Source organism: Dromaius novaehollandiae, chromosome 2, assembly GCF_036370855.1.
Source record: "Dromaius novaehollandiae isolate bDroNov1 chromosome 2, bDroNov1.hap1, whole genome shotgun sequence".
NCBI classification, from domain to species: domain Eukaryota; kingdom Metazoa; phylum Chordata; class Aves; order Casuariiformes; family Dromaiidae; genus Dromaius; species Dromaius novaehollandiae.
Genome location: NC_088099.1, coordinates 84,069,097 through 84,091,141, shown reverse-complemented (window position 1 = coordinate 84,091,141; position 22,045 = coordinate 84,069,097). Strand labels below are relative to the sequence as shown.

At 39.7% G+C, this 22,045-nt stretch overlaps 1 protein-coding gene across 1 annotated transcript in view; it reads left to right on the top strand.

The window, feature by feature from the left end:
• The window catches only part of MYO10 (myosin X), a 171,051-nt gene that overhangs the window by 123,674 nt on the left and 25,332 nt on the right, over positions 1-22,045 (top strand). The window contains exons 20-25 of the mRNA XM_026121851.2: positions 15,075-15,199; positions 15,350-15,464; positions 18,326-18,432; positions 19,439-19,648; positions 19,944-19,983; positions 20,410-21,312. Coding sequence (XP_025977636.2) covers positions 15,075-15,199; positions 15,350-15,464; positions 18,326-18,432; positions 19,439-19,648; positions 19,944-19,983; positions 20,410-21,312 — 1,500 coding nt within the window. The remainder of the gene's footprint in view (positions 1-15,074; positions 15,200-15,349; positions 15,465-18,325; positions 18,433-19,438; positions 19,649-19,943; positions 19,984-20,409; positions 21,313-22,045) is intronic.

Here is a 22,045-nt window from a genome sequence, read left to right as displayed (position 1 = left end):
TCCTTCTGGGATCTGCATTTTGCTTCTTGCTTTCCCACTTAAGGGACTTGCCTCTGCAAACACTAGGTTTCAGCCACAGGGTAGAAAAATAGGATAAAAATGCTTGAGAGAACCTGTTATGAAGGGAATGGGTTTGATCCTGCATCACTGAAGTCTATGGGAGCTTTATTCTGGTCTCAAGAAGAGCAACTCTAAATTTGCCTTGCAAATCTTGATGGAGGTGATATGATCTGATAAAGTGCATATGGGACTGGAAAAGGGGTTTCTCATAACTTCTAGTTGTTCTCTCACTGATGTTAAGATAGGTCCTTTTAAAGCCCATGCGTTAACAGTAGTGATAGGTCAAAATGTAAGTATTTTTGTTTTGTGGAACATCAAATATATGTATTTAGCATTTCTTTTGCTAAAGCTGCTTAGTTTAAAAAAAAGATTAATTTTGGTTTTGATTTGTCATTTGCTTATTGAAAAATGTTTATTAACTATGTGAACAACTTGCAGCATAAATAGAAACATAATAACAATATCTTTTTTCCAGTACAACTAGATTACTGATAGAGTTTATCTAAAAATTATAGGACTGTCCCAACTATTCACAGATCTTTTGTCAGAGCTACCCTCAAAACATAAAATTAGTATTAAAACCAAAAAGTAATGCTGTTTTAGAGAAGGCTTGAGTTAAAGTTTTTTTTCTCCTTAACTCTATCTATTTACTCTCTGTGTGTGTATATATATATATCTATATATACACACACATGGCTTTTTGTTGATTAATCACAGGATACTGTAAACAGGCAAAGATTTTATGGGGAAAAAAACTTGCTGTGATAAAATTGTAAGGACTTCAAAACACTACAAAACACCTGCAGTTGCCTCTTAACAGGAAACATTTCCTGAAAGCATATCGAAGCATCTTATCGTAGTTGTCCAAGTTAAACTTAGAATTTGTTATTGCTGGTGATTTTAGGCAGCTTATAAGCCTAAAAAGCAAGGCACCTCCATGCTTAGCACTGTTATTACTTGAATGTTAGAATTACAGAAGTGAGATTGTGTTTATAGTGTATAAAGTAGAATTTAGTAGCTGTAAAGTCCACATTTCAGGACATTAGCTGAGTTGGACCTGTGTGATAGTAATCAGTCTAAACTACAGCAGCTTTTTGGCTAAAGCTTTGCTAAAGCATGGTGAGGTTTGAGTTTGCTGTTACCAGTCTGCCTCCTGCAAGTTCCTGGGGTGCATTCCCCATTCAGCCAGTAAAGAGCTGGACAGCAGACGTCGGCACTGCTGCCTCCAGCTTAGATGCAGGTGTGTAAGGCGGACCTCCTCAGGCTCTCTGGGCAATATTAATTTTGTTGTTCAGTCCCAAGCATATGGTAAACGTACACTTTATTTAGGCATTCAGTTCTGTGTAGTTACCGATTTTCTGCACCTGAGCTAAGAAATCCTTTGCATCATGTAAATAATTCAGGACACTGAGAAGCTCTTAGTTTTGGCTGCCGCCTTGGATTGTCACACATACCTTTGAGTACTGCATAATGTTTAATGTAAAAAAAAGGCACGTTTGTTCCTAAATTCTTAATGCTGTATTTCCACAGTTTACATGATGAGATATATCATGGCATTTTTGAAACTTACTCTCTGTTGAGTTAAGTATCTTAAGCATTAAGTATGTAGTAAGTAGGTGATTTTTATTTTCTCAAGACTTTTTATAGTTGAGCAAAATAAATGAATTGAGAGAAAGTAAATGGGTTGAGAGAAATTATCCACTTTCAGAAAGCCAGATAATTGCCAAATGCTCTTTTGGTATCGGCTTTCTCAAATGAATGGCTGTCCCAGATTCAGCATGAAAAGGCAGAGTATGCCCATCTACAGCTTGCCAGTTATGCCATTTGTTCTTATTTAACCAAAAAGAAGCACTGTCCAGCCTTAGCACTACAGTCTCAAAAACTAAGTAGTCTTTCCATAGAAGAAGTGGTGATTTTCGTTAAAAGTGGTGTCATGCTTTAATTACTTCACAGAAGTTTTAATATAAGCAAACAATTCACATTAGCAAACGGAAAATTCTGTTTAGAAGGCTGATTCTGTCTATCTGAGTCAAACATTAAGGGTTATATTTTGTGGTATATTTACACCAGCCTAGGAATTTCTCAGAGAAGAAACTGTTCTTTGGCCATCCAGAGCTATCACTTCCCTATGACCAGGCATGTACAGGCATGTACAACCTTGAATGTCTCAAATCAGCAAAGCTGTCAAAGCGCATGTACATCTTGTTGGCTTTTGTGAGCTCTAAGCATATATCTAAGTGCTTTGCTTAAATTATTGCTGGCTTTTTGCTGCTGTGGGTGTGCTGGCCAGCAGATTACGTAGAGTATCTGAAGCCAAGATACGTCATCACACAGCTTTGAGGAGGAATTGGGCATACATGCAGTTCTGCTTACAAGCGTGTACCCAGCCAAAAGTTACCAGTTGTCCGTGCGCAGAAGAGGAAGGAAGACCTTTTACATCAGTTGCTCCAGTGGTGTGAAGTCCACACTGCTGTCCAGTCCCAAGAAAACACCATTCTGTTATGTCAGCAGTGAAAATGCATCTAAATGATCAGTCTCAACCTTGTATTCTCACCATGATCAGAAATTCTGGAACATGGACAGAGGAAATCCAATTCTGGGGGAGGGGAGAGCCATACTCTTACTTAAATGTGACACAGCAGACTGCAAAACAGTAGGTAAGGGCAGAACTCGTCTCCACAGTATCATCTTAAAAAATGGATAGGAGTCAACTAAGTATATGCTTCATGTAATTAAGGAGAAATGGAACTTGCCTTAAAAGAAACAAAGGGCCACTGGTCAGAGTCCCTGCATGTAAATCCTGCATGCTTCATAGATACGAACAGTGGCAGCCCAGTTAACTCACTGAGAAGGTGGCTGAATTTTAAATTATTTAGGTCCTGATCTAATTTAACCATCTATTATAATATTCATCCTCTCTCTTTTTCTTTCTCTCTCCCCCTCTTCCCCCTCTCCCTCCCTCCCTCTCCTATGTGTATTTATATAACTATTAACTAATCTAACCAACTAGTATATTGGTGTCAAGGGAGGGTTCTTCCCATCAATTTTGGGTGACTCTGGACCCTGCTAAAGCAAAGTTGATTTACTCAACTTTTTACTTTACTTGTAGTTAATCCTTATTTCACAAAATGCATAGAAACTGGAACAAACAAGTGATTTGTGCATTTTTTTCCTGAAAGAAAAATATATGGTGACTTTCAGTACAAAGTTAACGTTTGCCAATACATAATCTATAGCAATGAGACCACAATGGTGTTTTGCTCTGCAAAATGTGATTATCGCCAATGCTTACAGTAAGCCTTGGTAGCTGTCCACTCTGCTAGCCAAGATTCTGCTCCAGGTGTCGGCCCGTTTGTGCATTGAGCCTGGCCACTAGGGTAGTACAACACATAACTGCGATTTGCATTTGGGGAGGGTAGGGGGAAAGAGCGCCTCGATTTTGCATTTGTATAATATATGAAGAAATCAGTATGATTCCTTTTTGTTTTTTTTAGGGTGGAAATTTCAGAATTATCAGAAATATCTAATTTGATTTTTTTGTGGTTCTCAGAAACATCAAAGAACTAAAGTAGGAGATTTTCCAACTCTTAATTAAAAGAGAGAAGATCCATTGCATTGTAAAAGAGCAGTTCAAGGAGAACATACCTGTTGTCCTTTTTTCTGTGCAATGAGCATACACAAAAACAACCTGCTATCTTCATTTTGTGTCCCTTCCCACAAACACACATACATACACATTTCACTTGGTCTTCACATCTTACTGTCTAGTCGGTTGTAGATCTGCAAGACAAGTTCTGAATTTATAATGTAAAAATATGTAGGGATATAAGAGCAACAGCATGATAGATCAAATTTGAAGAAAAATACCAAAGTTAGAATGATGCTGAGATGATCTGAGATACAAGATGCAGGAGTAATTAACATCCTGATTACATGGAGTTAAACTGAGTCATTTTTCTAGCCTATCATGCAACTCTTATTGTCAGCCAGGTAGAGAAATGATTTTTGCGCTCATCAAAGGGATCCATGTGACTTTCTGTAAACTTGAATTTCCCTCTTTGAATTTGAAAAAAAAAATCTTACAGCAGTGTTTCAGGTTTCAAAATACATTTCTTTAAAAACTTAAAGCAGATCTTCAGGCCTCCCACTGCAAGTCAGCTCCTAGATGTCCTGGGCTCCTCCAGGTTGAAGCAAGCCTTTGCTAAAGATGAAAAATACGAAGTGCTGTGCTCAGCCAGAAGGGGCAGCCTTCACGAAAAGAGGCTTCAGCCCTTGTAGGAGTTAAGAGCAATTCGGTGTGGAGGCAGGGAGAGCTGAACGCCAATTATCCTTTGGGAGTGTTGGGTCACAACGTCTTTACAGGCAGCACCCACGGAGTCAGGGCTCTGGCATGAATAGAGCCCTGTGCATTTTCCAGGGATGGGAATAATCTGCCCTTTGAATGCTGCCTGACCTTTGGTTTCCTAGCAACTCAAAGCTGTTCAGTAGAATATTTTGCAGTGTTCCTAATTTACACATATCAAATATTGGCTGTGATTTAAGCCTGGCTAATATCCCATTATGACTTTCAGGCACGAAGAAGAAAATAAAGGGCTTCTTAGGAGAGAATTTTCTAATTCATGTATTTTTTTTCAGAGCAGGAGTTGCACTGGAACATTTACCTGCTTGAGAAAACACTGAGCAACAAGTCTGCATTACATCAGATTTGTACTTTGTAGGCTTCTTTTATGGTCTACTGATAGAATAAATTGTGTGCAGGGGCAAAATACATCAGAGAAGACTGTTTATGTCCTTAATATAAAAAAAGAATATGATTGAGAGCTAACTTTTTAACATTGCTTGAATCTGTTTACGATTTTTAACTAGGAAGTTGCTAGCCGTTATGGCCAGGGAACAAGCCTGTACACTCCGCACTTTTAATTCAATTAAAAACAACTCAAACTTTTATTATTTTTTAACCTTACAATTTTCAAAGGTATGATTCATGACTGTTGCAGGGCTTTTCCTGTTTTTAACAATTGGAATTGATTCTGTGGAGGGTTTTTTTTTTGTTATCTTGCAATGAATGTGTGAAGGCTGTCTAATGACTTAATCTAAACTAGCCCATAATGCTGCAGCCTGTGTCTTAGCAGACAGTCAGCCACAGTAAAAACTCAGCCAAACTTCTCGTGCTGGATTGCCAAATACTATTCTAGATAATGAGTTTGCTTACTGCCAAGAGGAAGCCTGCACATTTGAAGTGCAGTTCTGGATTATAATGTGTGCTGTAGGTCAAAACTGTATGTCTTGTTCCTGTCTTCGATACAAATTCAGTCTTTAGGAAGTCCAATATCGAAAGTTAAAGAAGTCAGCACTAAGCTTTTTTTAAATAATAAAAGTAGTACTTTTTCCATAAATACAGTGCTGAAAGGGGACTAGTTAGATCATTTAATCTAACCTACTGCATGGCAAACTATAGGGAAATACTTAACACCTGCTGGAAGGAGGAAGATAGCCAGTATTTTCTTTAAAGTTTCCAGCATGTTTAGAGGGTCCCACCAGCCTGAGTAAACTGTTCCAATAGTCAGTTACACAGTGAGAAAAATGTATGCCTTCTGATTTGAATGTCTTGCTTTGATTTTCATAGTCCTTATGTCTTTCTCTGCTATATTTTAGAAACTTCTGTTGTTGAATGTATACTCATAGTATAGCTACTTTCTGATTATTATCAAGTTCTCTTAGCTTTCTCATTGATAAGCTCCTCAAGCCCCTTACTGAAGTCTTACTGCTTTTTGCAGTCTGATCTTTATTCTCATAGCTCTTGTCTAAATCCTTTCCAGTTTAGCAATCTCCTTTATTATGCCCCAAAATTGGACATGATATTTCAGTAGCAATCACATGGCTGAGAAACATGGGTTAGCTCACTAATCACAAAATAGACTTCATAACTATTAGAGAATTGTTAGTACTCCTTTTAAAGCAGTGCCACAAAAGAGAAGACTTTCAAGTCCTGAAGGTGTTCAGGCATGCAGTCCTAAATGTATAGAGTGTAACCAGATCAAGAGAAGGGACAGATAGGCGCCCCAGGAGTAGAGCAGAGAATAAAGTGAGATTTGGATTTACAGTTCCTCTTCTCCTCTCCTTGTGCTCCATGTATTGCTGTCTTTTGTCCTTCTGGAGAGTGCTGTGTTCGCTGCCCCTCTCACCCCAGTGCATAATGAGCTCTTGTGGCTGGAAGTGAGGTTCTTTCAAGCCCTTTCCATCTCCTTCTTTCTCCTTACTTGCAGTAGAGAGGAGGAGACAAGCGTCCCTATAACCTCTCCCCTCGAGCAGAGCTACAATCCGGAAAAGATTCGCTCAGTGTCATGTCACCCAGGAAAAGCAAAGAGAGTTGTGATAGTGTGGATGAAAGTTATTTCTGCAATACTGTTTCAGGATGTACTGCTGAAATGATATTGTGTTAGCACTTCAGTGAGAGCTAGCTACATGGAGCGTTTCACATTTTAAAGTGTGAGATTACTCACAGTAATATTACACTAGATATTAGAAGTACGTAGGGATTAGCTTCTTAAAAGGATGGTTAGAATGAAAGGATTTACAACTGTGTCAGACTTCGGTTGTGCAAGATCTAACCCGTCTCCTGGAACAGGTCCTCACAAGTATTTTTGTCCTGATTTTGTATCCTCTGATAAGCCTTCATATCTTTCAGGAACAGAAACGTGCCACTAAAACACATTTTCTCTGTGCCACACAGAAAAGAAGAAATCACGTTACAGCAGCCATCATGTTACAGCAGCCATCCTAAAATGTGATTGACTACTTTTAAATATAGAAATGGGCTTATGCACCCAACCTGCCAATAAACTGTCAGCTAACAAAAATCTGTAAGTTCCAGTTGAAAAGTCCAGTATGGAGGAGTGACATTACAGTGGAAAAATAAGGAAAGGTATGGGTGAGGTCTTGGCCTGTGCAAGTTGGTCAGAGATGCTGCTGACAGAAAGGGTCAGGATTTCACCATATCTGCTTGCTCTGTATCTAGCCTCAGCAGACATGGAGCATTGTATGCCACAGGCATGGAGCATTGTTCCCTTGACCGTTATAATGAAAGCGATGACAGTGGTGGTGGCTATCTTGACATGGTGTTGGTAGAGAAGGACAGCTGCCCTTGTAATTAGTACCTCACAGCATGTTTCTTCATGGTATGTCTGTAACTATCAGGCAGCCTGATTGATTTTCTTCAGGAGAAGCCTGCTGACTGATCACAATGTGGGAAGAATGAGGCCAGATTGGGGTTTAGTCTGCAGGGATTGGAGGCTTTAATTAGGATGACCTTAGCTGAAATGGCAACGGATTATTCACAGGTGGAGAAGGAGGGTTCGTGAAGGTTTCCAGCTGGGGTCTGTGCTGTGAGTTGCACCTTCTGTCAGTGCACTGATACTCTGCCAGAGCTGCTTCAAATCTTAAATCCCCTCTTTTCCCAAATGCTCTTAATTATCTGTCTGACATGGATGGTTGTGCAGTTGCTGTTGTGGGATAAACAGCCCATGAGACCTGCTGTGCATTTCAGTGGACTCTCTGAATAATATATTCAAGCAACAAGGGCTTACTTCAGCTGAAAACTTAGGCACATGCATAGCTCTAAACACGTGCTTAGATAACTTAGAAGTCTCTGGTACTTAATGCCTTAAAACTTCATGGAATAGGAATGGATTCTTACACTGGTGTGTAAGTAATTATACACTGTTGTTTTTAGGAGGTATAGCATTCCTTTAGGTTTATATATCATCACTAGTGGGAGAGGTGGACAAATTCTGTCTTCTGACACCTTTAAAAAGAAGGTTCACAAAGAGGCTGTTGTGTACACTCAGGGTAGAATTTAGTCCATATGAACCAAACAAAAAGAAAATTGCTCTGAAATTCAAGACTGCAGTGACACTGACTAATAAAAAATAGTTTAAATGGCTCCAGGACTGTGAATTTATTGATCAAAGTGTGAAATCACAGCCAGTCAGTCAGAATCATTTCAGCATCTTTCCTCCAATTTGTAAAGGTAGTTCTAATTCTTATCTTTGCTACAGAAACATAGGACCTGAAAAGTAACTAAAACATGTTTGTGGACAGGCCTAATTCAATAGTGTCTTGACCTAGCTGAAGTCTTCAACCACCAGTGCAAATGGTCAGTGTGAATAAGGTACTGCCTTGCAACTCTTAAATGATTGCTGTCTTACAAATATCCTTGAGGTGCCTGCCCTTGCTTGTAAAGCAAGCTGGATGACAGGCTGAATATAAATGCAAAAGCATTTTCATGTTCATTTATTGAGTTTCCTCCTTTGACTGTTCTGGTACAGTAGAAGTCTAAAATTACAGTGCATTATTTTTAGCACAAGCAATTCTAACCTATGGAATGATAGTGGCTAAATTCTGAAGTCTGTCACCTATCTGAAATATTCAGGATTGGAAGATGAGTCATGCAGATCAGATGCAGTGACTGGAATTAAAGAGAAGCTAATCGTCTAAACGTTTGCCGTTGGTAAATGTAGCACTTTCACGTTCAGACCTGTAGAGATTATATAAAAGAGCCAGCATATCATTATTGAGTTAACAGTGAAATCTGGCCTGGAGTTTGCAACAGAATTTTTTAAGGTGTAAGTGTTGATTTAATATACCCGTGTTATTTTTTGGCAAGTTACCATCAGCAGTATTAGTAATCTTTTTAAAGGCTTTTGGTTTTTTGTAAGATTTGGACATGCAAAATACTTACTGATTTTTCATATTTACTCCAATATTCTGTGACTTCCCACTGCAATACAGTGGAAATGCACAGTAAGCTTTCCAGCTGTGGCAGGTTCCTCGTTTTTATTCTCCTGTACTCACACAGCGCTTGTCTGTGTGGACACACATGTTCTGGAATAGTAGGGGAACTTCTTCAAAAACAAAGCAAACATCAAACTTGTCTATGTTTTAGTCTGAATCTCTTTCAGTTACTGCTAGCTACATGCTGGAGAAAACCATAGAGGGTTTCTTATCTTAAGCTCTTCCTTTGAACTATGCGTGTACTTAAATCAGTGGGACCCGATGGTCCAGTTGCTTGGACAGGCTGCATTCCGGTTTGCATGCTCCATGTGCTGTAAGCGTAGCGATCATGAAGCTGAACCTACTGAATAAGCAGACATGGTCAGAGCTTATGGTGCAAGCAGCTGAACAAATGATGGCTAGAAGAGTAGGGGGCAGAGAGTTGAAATGGTTTGTTCAAGGTAAGAGGGTGACCAGCATGGCCTTAGCACTCAAATCATGATTTGATAGGTAAGTGGCATCAGCCTCTACCTGGCCTGGCTCTGCAGTGTATTTTCCTGTCATGACTGCATTTTCCTTTTACTACTTTCAAGTGATTGGATTGAATCCTCAGCATGAGTAGAGGCTGCCGAGTACTGTGTGTGAACAAGAATCACTAAGCATAATGTGGATTAAAAAAGGCAAACACAATGGATGTGCCAAAATATTGATATCAATTCAGATGGATTTTATGTTAGAAGTAATTTTATTCACACTTTTCAAATTCAGCTGGGATGAAAAGCAGGCATTAGTCCTGGTTGGTGGAGTTGGTGATTAAGATCAGAAGCCCATGGAGACTGTTTCAGAAAGATCTGGCTTAATAAGTCCCCCTGGGCAGCAGGGCTACGTTTGTTTCTGAACAAAAATCAATATGCTTTAGGAAGTGAAAACAAGTTCAAAACCCACCATAAATAGGAGGAAGACTGACCTCTTAATTCCTGCTGCTTTCTCCAAAATCGAACTGCCAAGGTTACATTTTAGGAGTGAAGGAGAATTGGAAAAGTTGCTATTTTTAAACAAAATCTACTTTTAATGTCCTTTTACCTTATTTTTCATCTTTTTCTTCTCTCTACCTGTCTTCCACAAAACATTTTTGTAAGTTTTGATTTTCCTGACTTACCAGATATGGCAGCAAAGTCCTTGTCAAATTCTCTGAGAGAAATGTAGAAACAAGGAACTGGCTTTTGTTTAATTTTTTCTTTTTCTTTTTTCCTGATCTTCTCTGTGAAATTCCTTCTGCCTAAATAAGTTCTGTGAGATTGTTGCAATGTGGAGTTACTGTGACTGTCCTCTTCCGAGGCAGTCAGTCGTTCTGTAATGAAAAAGGATTTCTGTGTGGGGAAAGTCAGATATTCTCTTTGTTTGAACTGAACACATGATCTGCAGAACAAAATAACCCTGTTGTTTTATTTTGTATACGTGTTATTCACTTGGGCTCTCCACTAAGGGTACTGTCCAGGGGAATGGGAAGTTGTTTTTTCACACCTCAGTCAGACTGTAATCTAAGGAACTATTTTATAATGAAAATCATGCGTAGGTGTTGGATGTCTGGCCTAGTGGCTTCACCTAATTGTAATTTTAGGCAGAGGCTTTGCCCTTTAGGAGGCTCAGAAAACACCAGAGCAAGCATTTAGCGCTTAAGGAGCCTGAGCCTCACCAGCACAGACTCCAGGTCACATTAAAGCCTTGGCTTTGGCACTATCTGGCGCAAATTCAGTGGAGACTTTTGGATTTGGGAAGTGATAAATTACAAGTTGTGTTATGAAAGAACGCACCACAAAAAAACACCTTTATTGAGTAGAACAGTCCTGACTTGTAGCTATTAAAGCATAAGAAATTCCAAGTTGCTGTTGCTCAGTGCCCTAATGTGGCCCTGACCCAAGGGAGTCAGTAGCCATTGCCTGGGGGTTATGTGTGTCACAGGGGTTTAGGGTGCTGCCATTTCTTGATAAAAATGCCACAACTATGAAAACTGAATAGATTTGAAGTTGATTGCATCTCAAACAATTTTGGAAGCCATAAATTGACTTCCTTTTCTGTTGGCTTCTATTTTATAAAGTTAATCTTACTTTATAGGAGCTGTAATTTTAGCAAGCAATTCCAATTTTTACTTTGGAAGACAGTGTAAATTTGATACCGTTTTAAAATCAACTATGGTTCTGTTGTCTATCTTTATCAAATTTTTACAGCATACAGTTTCTTCGCAAGTGTTCATTTATGAAGCAAGCCCACTTTAAAGCAATACTGGCAAAAGTTTGCCAGACCCTAGAGATGAATCCTGCCCTATATGATTTAGGTATAAATCTGAAAGTTATTTATCATAGCAAGTCTGAGGGAATACCAGTAACCCTACTAGAATGTGCTTCAGCTACTTAGCCCTTTGCTTAGAGATGTTATACTGTTGCAAATTTAACTGGTCAGTGCTGTACTGAGCATAGGTGCTTCCAGTGGAGACCATCATCATTCTCCATTTTAAAAGTGTCTGCAGTTTAATAGTGGTATGTATAGGCAATACTTACGCTCTAGTTAGGTAAATGCATATGCAGTTGATTTTTAAGTATGAGGAGTCCTGCTGACTGGAAGTTAGGCTTAAGGTTAATGCTTGTGTTTATATGATTGAGGCTGAAATCCTGTTCATCCACAGAGTAAAACTAGATGATGTGAAATATATCACCAAGTCATAATATGGATAATGCTGAACGCTCTGGTATTGTGCACAGGACCGAGTTTGTTATTTATTCTGGTGGTTTTCATTAGAGTTGGGAAGCCATGGATGCATTTAAATGTTTTAGGCTTTGGCTCCTTCCCCTCCTGTCTAGCTGCAGCTCTCCTCATTGCTTGGGGCTGAACAGTTTCTGTGATGTCTTAGTTGATATTGTTTCCCTGCTAGTAAGAGAGGAAGAGCTCTGGGAAGCCCAGGAGCCAGGATGGCAGTGCCTTTAAAAGTCCTAAGGTAGTGGGAACTGTCTCTTCTGGTCTTCCAAATTTACAGTGTAAGTTATGAGCCCAGCATATTCCCCTCCCCCCACCAAGGTTTACTCACAAGAAAGCCAGATTTGTTGCTTGTGTAACTCCAGTGCTACACCAGGGCAGGATTTGGTCCTCCAGTTTAATAGCCTCATGTGTCTGTGAGTAATTAAAAATAATTAGTAATGTAAAACGAAGGAGTAGGCTTACGCGATTAAAACTGTGATGATCTTTATGTTGCCCTGCTGACAGCATGTTAAGATATCTTGCAGTGTTTCATGTTTTTCTTTAAAAATGCAGGCCTTTGAAGTGAGGTGATTATTTCACAATCTCAGTTTTCAGTGAAAAAACAGGACTGTAGATGCAGGAAAAAAGTCATGAAAATGTTTCTTCTTCCCTTGTGGCTCAAAACATGGATGGAAATAAAAAGAATGGGAAGAAAGCAACAGGAGCTTTCAGACTTGTCTTGTGGCTGATTTTTGACTTTTTAAGAGCCTGGGGTGGCAATAAAAGGATTAGGTAGTTGTAGTGATCTGGCTCTCAAAGCGGGAGGTTCTCCCTCGTGGAGGGAGAGGCTGCCTCCCGAGAGACGCATCAGCAGCGTCACTGAAATTTTGCCTGGCTTTGGTGTATCCCCACTCCCAGCTGTGCATCTGCCTCCTCACCTTGCCACTCTGTAAATGCTCTTGTCTTTACAAGTCACATGAAGAATGTGACCCTTTGAGCCCATAAGTATAGAGGTAAAAAGACTAAAAGCAGGTATAGTGTCAAAGAAAAAAGATGTATTGCCATGCATCAGTTTGTGGCGCAAGTCAGCCTCAGGTTACATAGGGCCAAAGTGAATTCATTCTTTGTCTTGGCTTGTATGTGCATCTGTGTTCAGTCCTTCCCCTCCCTCTCAGGGATCATCGGTCACCTGCGTAGAGACAGGCAAGCAGGTTTTGTGTGTGTCCATCAGAACTGCAGTTTAGCGAGGCTGGTTCTCTGACGCGCACAACTGCCATGGCTTGGGTGCTTGTTGGAAGTGCTCTTGGCAGTCTCAGTCATAACAATACTGATGTGTTTACTGTAAACATTTATATGGTGCCCTAGAATATATTCAGTCAAACATAAAAGTTTTACTTGTCTATTTTACAAGTGGTGGTGAAATCCAAATTAGCTGTGGTTAGTGACAAGAAGAACAGAGTTTGTATCATCTGCAGAGGCAATCTTCCCTCTCTAGAATGCTGATGTTTTATATGTGGGGGTGCAGAAACAAAATGGTAAATCATACTGCAACAAAACCATTATTCTAACAATGGCCAAAGTGGTGCAGAGTAATGTAGCTCCCAAGTCTCCCTAGGATGCAAGCACCCACCTCACTGGGAGGACAGAAGTAGCTGCTAGTGGTGGCTCAATTTCTCCATAGCCCCCAGCCCCCCTGCTCGGGCAGGAGCAGATCCTGCGGCTGCACAACACTAATTACCCCGAGAGGGCAGGGCTCGCCATGGTGACCGGCCACTTTTTGAAACACAAATTGTTTTCATTTTTGTTCAATGCTCTTAACTGTGGAGGAAAGGTCAGGCTGATGGTATTTTTCCAAATGAGTTTTGGCCTTTGCACCTAAGGAAGGGGTTGAAAAGTCTTTTGCTGGCGGTGGAGTGGTGCGCGCTGGGGAGCCGTTGGCCCGCGGGGGTCCGTAACGGCTCTGCGCAGAAGGGCTGCTGCATGTGGAGAATTCTCCCAACTCACGCTGCTCCAGAAAGGAAATTAATGAACAGAAGACAGTCACAACATTTTGTTTTAGACATTTTGCTTTTTACAGGAGGGAGTTAGAAGCTAATCTGTCACTATTTTTGAAGTTACATAACTAAGAAGTCAGAGTAGCTATCATTAGCACAGAGGGTTTTTTTATACAGAAACAGGGGCCAATGGAAAGGTTTAGTTTGGATAGTTTAAAGTAACTTCTGATTCTGTGGTTTCCTAAAATTACTTCTGGTAAGTTAAAATTTTGAGGAGCCATTCATGTGCTAATTTGAACAAGTAGCATGATTAAAACCAGTTTACAAATAAGAGAAGAGCCCTGTGATTTATAGTTGCTTGAAGCTTGATGCCTCTTATATTAGTTGAAGAACTTGCACTGACTGCAGTGGGAGCTAGATCAGTTTTTGTATAAACCATTAACTATATCTATGAGATCCTGCTTTCTGAATTATTCTTGCAAAATATTAAGCACTGTACTCTAATCCCACAAGTCATTGTGCAGGAGGGTAAACTGGTGCGTTCAGGTGGACTGTTGGGCTGCTGAATTGAACAGTGTATTTACATGTGTTGTTATTTCAGTATCAGAGTTGTCAGCATTTTGCAGGATAGTGATTAGCACTAACTTGAGTAGCTTTGTGTGGTTGTGGCTGAGGCTGGCTTATCTCAGCATATGGCAAAAGCACAGGTGACTTAGAGGATCCTAAGAGCTTGGACAGGAACATGACTGATGATCGTTTGGAGGTTTTCATGACTGAGTGCTTGAGATTATTTTCTCAATGAAAAAAGACCTACCTGCAAACTAAAGGAAACTTATTTCACCTAAGTAGGGTTTTTTTTCTGTTTACAGATGAAAATAGTATTTCTGCTGTTTAGAATTAGTAGAGAATAGAAACTCTTTGCAATATAGCTTATTGAAGCTTCGAAGTACCACTAGAAAACTTCCATCACTATCAATAGAAGATGAAATGTCACTACATTTGAAAAATTAAAAATCAAATCTTCTCTTCTGCCTTTTTGGTTTTGTTTTTTCTTAAACAGTATCATACCACTAGATTAGTATCTTTGACATTTGGCATTATCTCCAGGGAATATAAATTCAGCTGCTAAAGGAACAAAACAATCAAGCTTGTAGCTACTGACCTAGCTATCTTGTGGTCTTTTCCATCATTTTTTTCTGCATAGCAACCGTTAGCAAATATAAGAGAAATGGAAAGGGGTAGTTGGTTGGGTTAAATGGCTATAAGTACTCTAAGTATGGAAATTATATTGTGTAAATATCTTTTTATTTCCATCCTGTAGATAGCTTTTTATATGTTTGGAACTGACAATGTGCTTAAGAAATTGTGTAGTTAGTTTTTTAATCTTTGTGCATTTCAGATTTATATATAGTCCTTTGTTTATTTCCCCTGACATCTTGCATTACAAACACTGTAGAATGATAGTAATGATAACCATTGCTATTTAAAACCTCATTTTGAACCTGCCTGTTTTAGATGCCAGACCAGTTTGATCAGACTGTGGTGCTTAACCAGCTGCGCTATTCTGGGATGCTGGAGACAGTAAGGATTCGAAAGACTGGCTTCCCAGTCCGAAGGCCCTTTCAAGACTTTTATAAAAGGTAAACAAGTTGAGTTATACACATCAATGTGGGTCACCGGCATCATTATCAGTGTTTCTCTGTTGAGGAATAAATTGAAAATCTAATGTCACGGCAAAACTACAACTCTCTCTCTTACATGAAGTAATAAAAATACTTTTCGACTGCCAGGTATAAAGTCCTCATGAGAAACTTAACTCTGCCTGAAGATTTAAATGAGAAATGTGCCATCCTCCTTCGGCTGTATGACAACACAAGTACTGAATGGCAGCTTGGAAAAAATAAGGTAAAATAATCTGATTACATATTATGGCTGCTGCTTATACAAAGCTTTGGGACAGGATTTAGCTTGCACAGCTGCAGAGTTGTAGCTGTAATACCAACTACCTTTCACCTTAGAAGAAGCTGAGCACTCCTGCAGGTCCTCTTCAAATCATACAGTAACAACTAATAGTTGCACTAAGGAATTTGCTGGCTAAGGCACTTAAATCTACTGGTGAGTTTATTCATGGAGAAAGAGTCCCCTTGAATTTTACGCCACTGCTTACAAATGTGAACATTGGTGAGGATCAGAGCTTAAAATGTGGCTGCTAGATTTTATCACTCTCAGAAGAATCTAGCACATGAAGTAATATTCCATTCTGCAAAGAGCTCCATTCATTGTAGTAAATCCACTTGCATGGTATCTACTCAGTGGCTGAAATTTTGGGGATGCATTTTACCCAGTATTTGTATGACAGAATTGAGCTCTCAATGTGTCAGCTGCCCTAGTTTGAGAGTTGTCTTCTGAAGTATGTGAAACCTCAATGTGTGTCCTACCAGACAACCTGAACTTTACCTTCACCTTTTTTCTTCCAAGAAAATTTCAAATGATTTAGACCCTGGACAGTGCTTTGGAACCTTAGGGAAATACATTTATGAGAATCCCTAACTATTTGAACAAACTGTCCTTGTCAGGACCTCAGCAGAAGTCAGAGCTTTGTTTATAACTTCCCCTACTGGGGCCAGGAATAATTGCACCCAGGAGCTGTGTGCATGTTTTTAGGTTTGCATAAATAGCTTATTTTAGAAGAGAACAAGAGGGCATTGGTTTCAGACTGAAGAGAGTGCAGTGCACTATCCTGCCCATGTCATTTGAAAGAGGGTAATAACAACATTGTGCTGATTAGCTTTCAGTGTGAATTTTCCTTGTTCTTACATGTCTAGCTGCAATGCACCTGTTCAGGAAAATGCAGAATGCATTAGTCTGTGCTTAGTATGTGCTTACATCCATTTTTGTTCAGGAAGTAGCTGAATGTCTTTCTGAATCTGAATTTTGGTATATTTTTAAAGCCTGTGTGTGTAGAGCAAAGGAAGATTGCCTACTGAGTGAAAAAGAAGGCTTTTTCCATCACAGCCTATTTTATATACATGAGTAAAGACTATATATAAGAAGGGCTGCATAGTGCAACTTGGACACGAGTTCCTAGTCAATGGGACTTTTCTATATAAGTATTTGTTAGTGTTACATGTTGCAAAATCTAATCCCTTTTTAGCTACTCTCAACTCAGAATCATGCCTCTTATCGGGAGAGCTGCTGGTCTAGCTGATGATGGGCTTTTTTCCCTAAACACAGAGGGGAAAACTACACCATTTTTCCACCTCAGCACTCCCAAAAGGCTGCATTTTTCTCTGTTTTCACAGCAAGAAAAAAAAAAACTAAAGGAGGCATTCCTGCAGTAGCACCTGGGATCTATTGTAATAGCAACGGCAGCACTCTTCTTTTAGCAGAGCCTACACTGTCCATATGATTTCCTCATCCCCACACTGTGGTGTGTAGCCTGCCTCTGATCCTAGACAATCAAAGTATCATTGAACTAGATCTTTCCAACTACTCATGTCTTATGCAGCAGAATCTCAGGCTGTTGTCACCTATAGCTGGTGCCAGAGGATTCATCCTTTGAAAAGTACATGTTGAGAATGAGAAAAAGTATTGACAAGAAAAAGCAGATAACTCAACCACTTTCTGAGGGTGCAATAAAGAACTGAAACTGAGATATATTGAGCAGTGCCAGTGGAAGACGGTAACTGCAACCTCAACTCCTCTGTTTAGCTGGAAATGCAGTTTAATTCATTTATGGCAAAATTAGCTGGTTTAGCTAAATTTATTTTAATGCTTTATGATAAACTTGCCTCTAGGAGTCCATGCTGTAGAGACAAATAGACTTTCATCCCTTAAAGCCTTATGCTTGCGGTTACTTATGCTTAGCACTATTAGTCCAGGTGAACACTCCAGGTTTCTCAGCCTTGCCAAAGAGACTGGCTTGGAGAGTTGGTCAGTGGTATGTTGTAGGAGAATTCATCTGTCCTTCCCAGGTCTGCGTGCATAAATAGTCTGCCATCCCACTTAACCGAGGCACCTGTGCCTCTATAAACTTCTAACTCCTGTCAGTTTTAGCTGGAAGAAAAGTGTTGCATCTGTTGGAGGAACTGCAGCTATTCTGTTAGAGAGTGGCTGACATTTCCTGAACTGCTGACAAAGCACAGATGAGAGGAGGTCTTGGGGAGCAGCTTTTCTGCAGGAGGCTGCACAGCTGTGAGGCCGTATGTGGCCCCAGCAGCTGTCTCGATGTATAATGACAGGAAAAGACAGTTCAGTCAATCTGAGTATGAAACCACTCTCATTTCTGTTTATTTCTGCAGGTTTATGCTAATAGCATTCGAAGGAATGAGGCTTATAAAAGGTTGTGGAAACTTGCTCTTACTGAGAAGCCTCTGAATTCCCAGGGGTGTTATTTCTGCCCCTCAAATGAGAATGTTCACCTTAAGTCCTACCATTTTTTTGGCCTGTGTTGCTCTTTGGTGGGAAAGCCTGGTTAATGAATCCAGTAATTATGTTGCTTTTAGAAAACCCCTGCTCCTAATTAAAATTTCTCTTGCCATAATCAGGATTTTCCCACTGAAATCCAAAGTCAGAGGAACACGTGCAGGGATTTTCTCTTAAGAGGAAAACATTTTATTTTTTTCTTTTCTGTTAAGGAAATTATACATTTAACTCTGAATTTGAAGCTCAGGCTCTGCTCAGAATGACATTGACAGTACCTTGGCTGTCCTTTACATATGATACTACCACAAGTTATTTATTAAGCCAAATGTTTTCTTCCATAGGTTTTTCTCCGGGAATCCTTAGAACACAAGTTGGAGAAACAGCGGGAGGTGGAAGTCACCAAGGCAGCAATGATTATCCGAGCACACATCTTAGGTTATGCAGCCCGGTAAGTAACTAGCTGAGAATATTTAATAGTTAAGCTTTAGAATAAATGGATGAGGTGGTAGGTAGCTAAATCCTTTTGGCACAATTCTTACTTTCTCATAGAGAACAGATATCCAAATCTTGTAAGTGGCTTTTGAGCATACCAGCTGTTGTCTTTGCCAGTACCATAAATAAAACAACATGGAGTTCGAATTATTTTAATGTAATGAATAGGACAGTGTAAAAGGTAGGAGGTCAGCCAGTATCCATATAATTGTATCATGGTATCTGATTGTGGTCAGAAATTTAGCTCCATGACACCTAATGGGGCTACCCCAAGTTACCACCTGAGATTCAAATTTACCTTTGCCATGCCATGATAATGACAGAAAAGGTAAATAAAACTAATCAGTTTGCTTTCTAAAGAACCATGATATTGGGTAACGGGTTTTATTTGTTTACCTGGCTTCATGCATTATGTATTAGGTGGAGTTGCTCATCCCATCTGTTTATTTCTCTAGTTTTTCTATAAATTGGTAGAGGACAACTAAGGAAACTTGTTTGCACAATAAGATAATGTCTTTTCATGTACATATTAGTCTTGTCTAAATATTCTGACCAGTATGTTACAGAAAAACTATAGTTCCCTTTTTAATGACAAAGCTATCCTGCTCTTTTTGATTTTTCTTCTCAGAGATGTAGGATAGATATATTTGTATCTTCTTTCTCCAGGTACACACACAAGCTGTACTTTGTAGAACCTTCTTGTCAGGGCGTAAGAACATGTAAGACTGGTATTGACATTTCCTTAATGAAGATGGAGATAGCTCTCTCACAGAAATGAGAGAGGAGCTCTTACTTCTCCTAAGGAAGAGAATGTGAGCCAGAATGGGGAAAGTGTCACAGAGCTAGAAATAATAAATTGTTTTACCACTATGGGCTCATTATTGCAGGTCACCATGGCAGGACCTCTCAGGACCATTCCATTAGATCCTTCTTTCCTTAGAAACTTGCTTTCTTTTTTTCAGAAAGCGGTATAGAAAGGTTCTTTACTACGTGGTTGTGATTCAGAAGAATTACAGAGCATACTCTGATAGGAAAAGGTTCCTTTGCCTGAAGAAAGCAGCCATAATCCTTCAAAAACAGCGTCGAGGCCAGCTTGCTCGACGTGTTTACAGAGAACGACTAGAGGAGAAGTGGCAGGAAGAGGAAGAAAGGAGAAAAGAGGAGGAAGAAAGGTACAGTATGCACTCTTACATCACTCTTTCCTATCTATGCCATATTAGGTTTCATTCTGAATAGCCTTTGCTTCAGGGGAAATAAGTGATTTGGGAAATCTTTACTTCTATTGCTGAAAGATGCATGTAGCTATCATGGTAGTTTCATATCCATAAACATATCCTTGGTGACCTTATTTTTGGCTTTCCTTTTTAAGTGGCAAATGATCTCTGTAAATGCAGCTGTTGCCCCAGCACAGGTATGTGATGAGCTTATGTTGAGCTTGATTTGCTAACTTTTTTTTCTTCCTTTTAGGGAAAGACTAAGGCAAGAAGCAGAGCGTCTTGCCCAGCAGGTAAATGATACTTAATGCTTTCTGCCGTCCTATTTATTTCAGTATCTCAGCCCAGCCATAAAAAAAAAAAAAAAAAAAAAAAAAAAAAAAAGGCATCTGTGGCATTTAAACTAAACTTGTTACAGCAGTTGGCAGATAAAACCAAAGGAAACTTGATATATTTGTTTGCATGGAAATTTCTTTCACCTCATGCTTCATTTAATTTCTGGCAAAGACTGAACTTTCTGCACATACTTGAGTTTTCCAGTGTCTATGAGTAAAAGTAATCGTACTTTCATTTCTTTTTCTTTTTTCTTTTCCTTTTCTTTTCTATGTAGGGACAAGGGTCCTTTTAGATGAACAGCATGACTGGAGTATAGTGCTTTAGTAACAACAAAATAAGGAATCTTGGGTTTGCTTTTTTTTCATTTTTCTTTTTGAATGTAGGCTGAAGAAGAGAGGAAGCAGCAGGAACTGGCTGCCATTCAGAAAGCCCAGAAGGAGGCAGAGCTGAAGCAAGAGGTGGAAAAGCAGAAAGAAAACAGACAGGTGGAAGAAATCTTGCGTCTGGAAAAAGAAATTGAAGACCTGCAGCGCATGAAGGAGCAGCAGGAGCTGTCCTTGACAGAGGCTTCATTACAGAGACTGCAGCAGCTCCGAGATGACGAACTCAGGCGGCTTGAGGATGAAGCGTGTCGAGCAGCCCAGGAGTTTCTTGAATCTCTGAACTTTGATGAAATTGATGAATGTGTCCGAAACATTGAGAGGTCGCTGTCTGTGGGCAGCGGGTATCCTGCAGAGCTCACTGAACGGACTGGGAATGCATGCAGTGAAAAGCCCAATTTTAACTTCAGCCAGCCATATCCTGAGGAGGAGGTAGATGAAGGCTTTGAAGCTGATGATGATGCATTTAAGGATTCGCCCAATCCAAGTGAGCACGGCCATTCTGATCAAAGGACGAGTGGCATCAGAACAAGTGATGATTCCTCAGAAGAAGATCCCTACATGAATGATACTGTGGTGCCAACAATTCCTGCTGCTAGTGACACCATGCTTATACCTCCTACCCATGATTCAGTCAGTCTCCACAACTCTTCAAGTGGTGAATCCACATACTGCATGCCAGAAAACGTATCATGCAGACCCCCAAATTCTGTGGAACTCATTTCTCCTGATGGAGACTATGATTACGACCAAGACGATTATGAAGATGGTGCTATTACTTCTGGTAGCAGTGTGACATTCTCTAATTCACACAGTAGCCAGTGGTCCCCTGACTACCGATGCTCAGTGGGGACATACAATAGCTCTGGAGCATACAGATTTAGTTCTGAAGGAGCTCAGTCTTCTGTAAGTATCTTTGTTATCTAATAATTGATAGAAGTTTTCTGATTTTTTTTTTCCTTGAAAATGATGAGGGTTAGCTCTAGTCACTGTAGCTGTTTCTATAAATGACTGTGCTGTATAAGGTTAGACATGCTTATGCTGCACTGGAACATAGTTATGTGTTGCCATCTAGATGCTGCTGGGGTGAGTGCATTAGAGTTAGAACCAGCTCAAATGTTGATTGTGTCTTAGTTTTACCAGACTCTGCTTATGTCAGTATATTGTTCCATCTGCGTTAATGCTGAATTGCACATTAATTTTGCAAGGACCTCTGTGTGTGGCCTTGGATGCAATTCATAAGCAAAATTCTTTTGTTTGTGTATTTGCAGAGAGGGACATGAGGGAAAATGATTTCAGAAAAAAGTGTATTTGGTTATACATGTAAGTTGGAACAGTATGGAACAAGCTGCTTGCAGAAATCCCTGAAATGCCAGATGTATATTGATACTACTTTGTGAATAAATTTCACATGATGGCAAATGTCATGGTATTCTTGAAATGGCATTCTTGAGACACATATTCATCTTGAAGAGCTCTTCTTCAGTGATGTTTACTGAACATACTGTGGGCTTTATTCTTACAAATATTTTTGCAAGAATATGATTTCCTCTACCATCTTCAGAATACTCTATGAGACTACATGATTGGGTGAATGAAAAAGGGTATTTCAGCAACACTGACTTATTTCTAAGGAAAA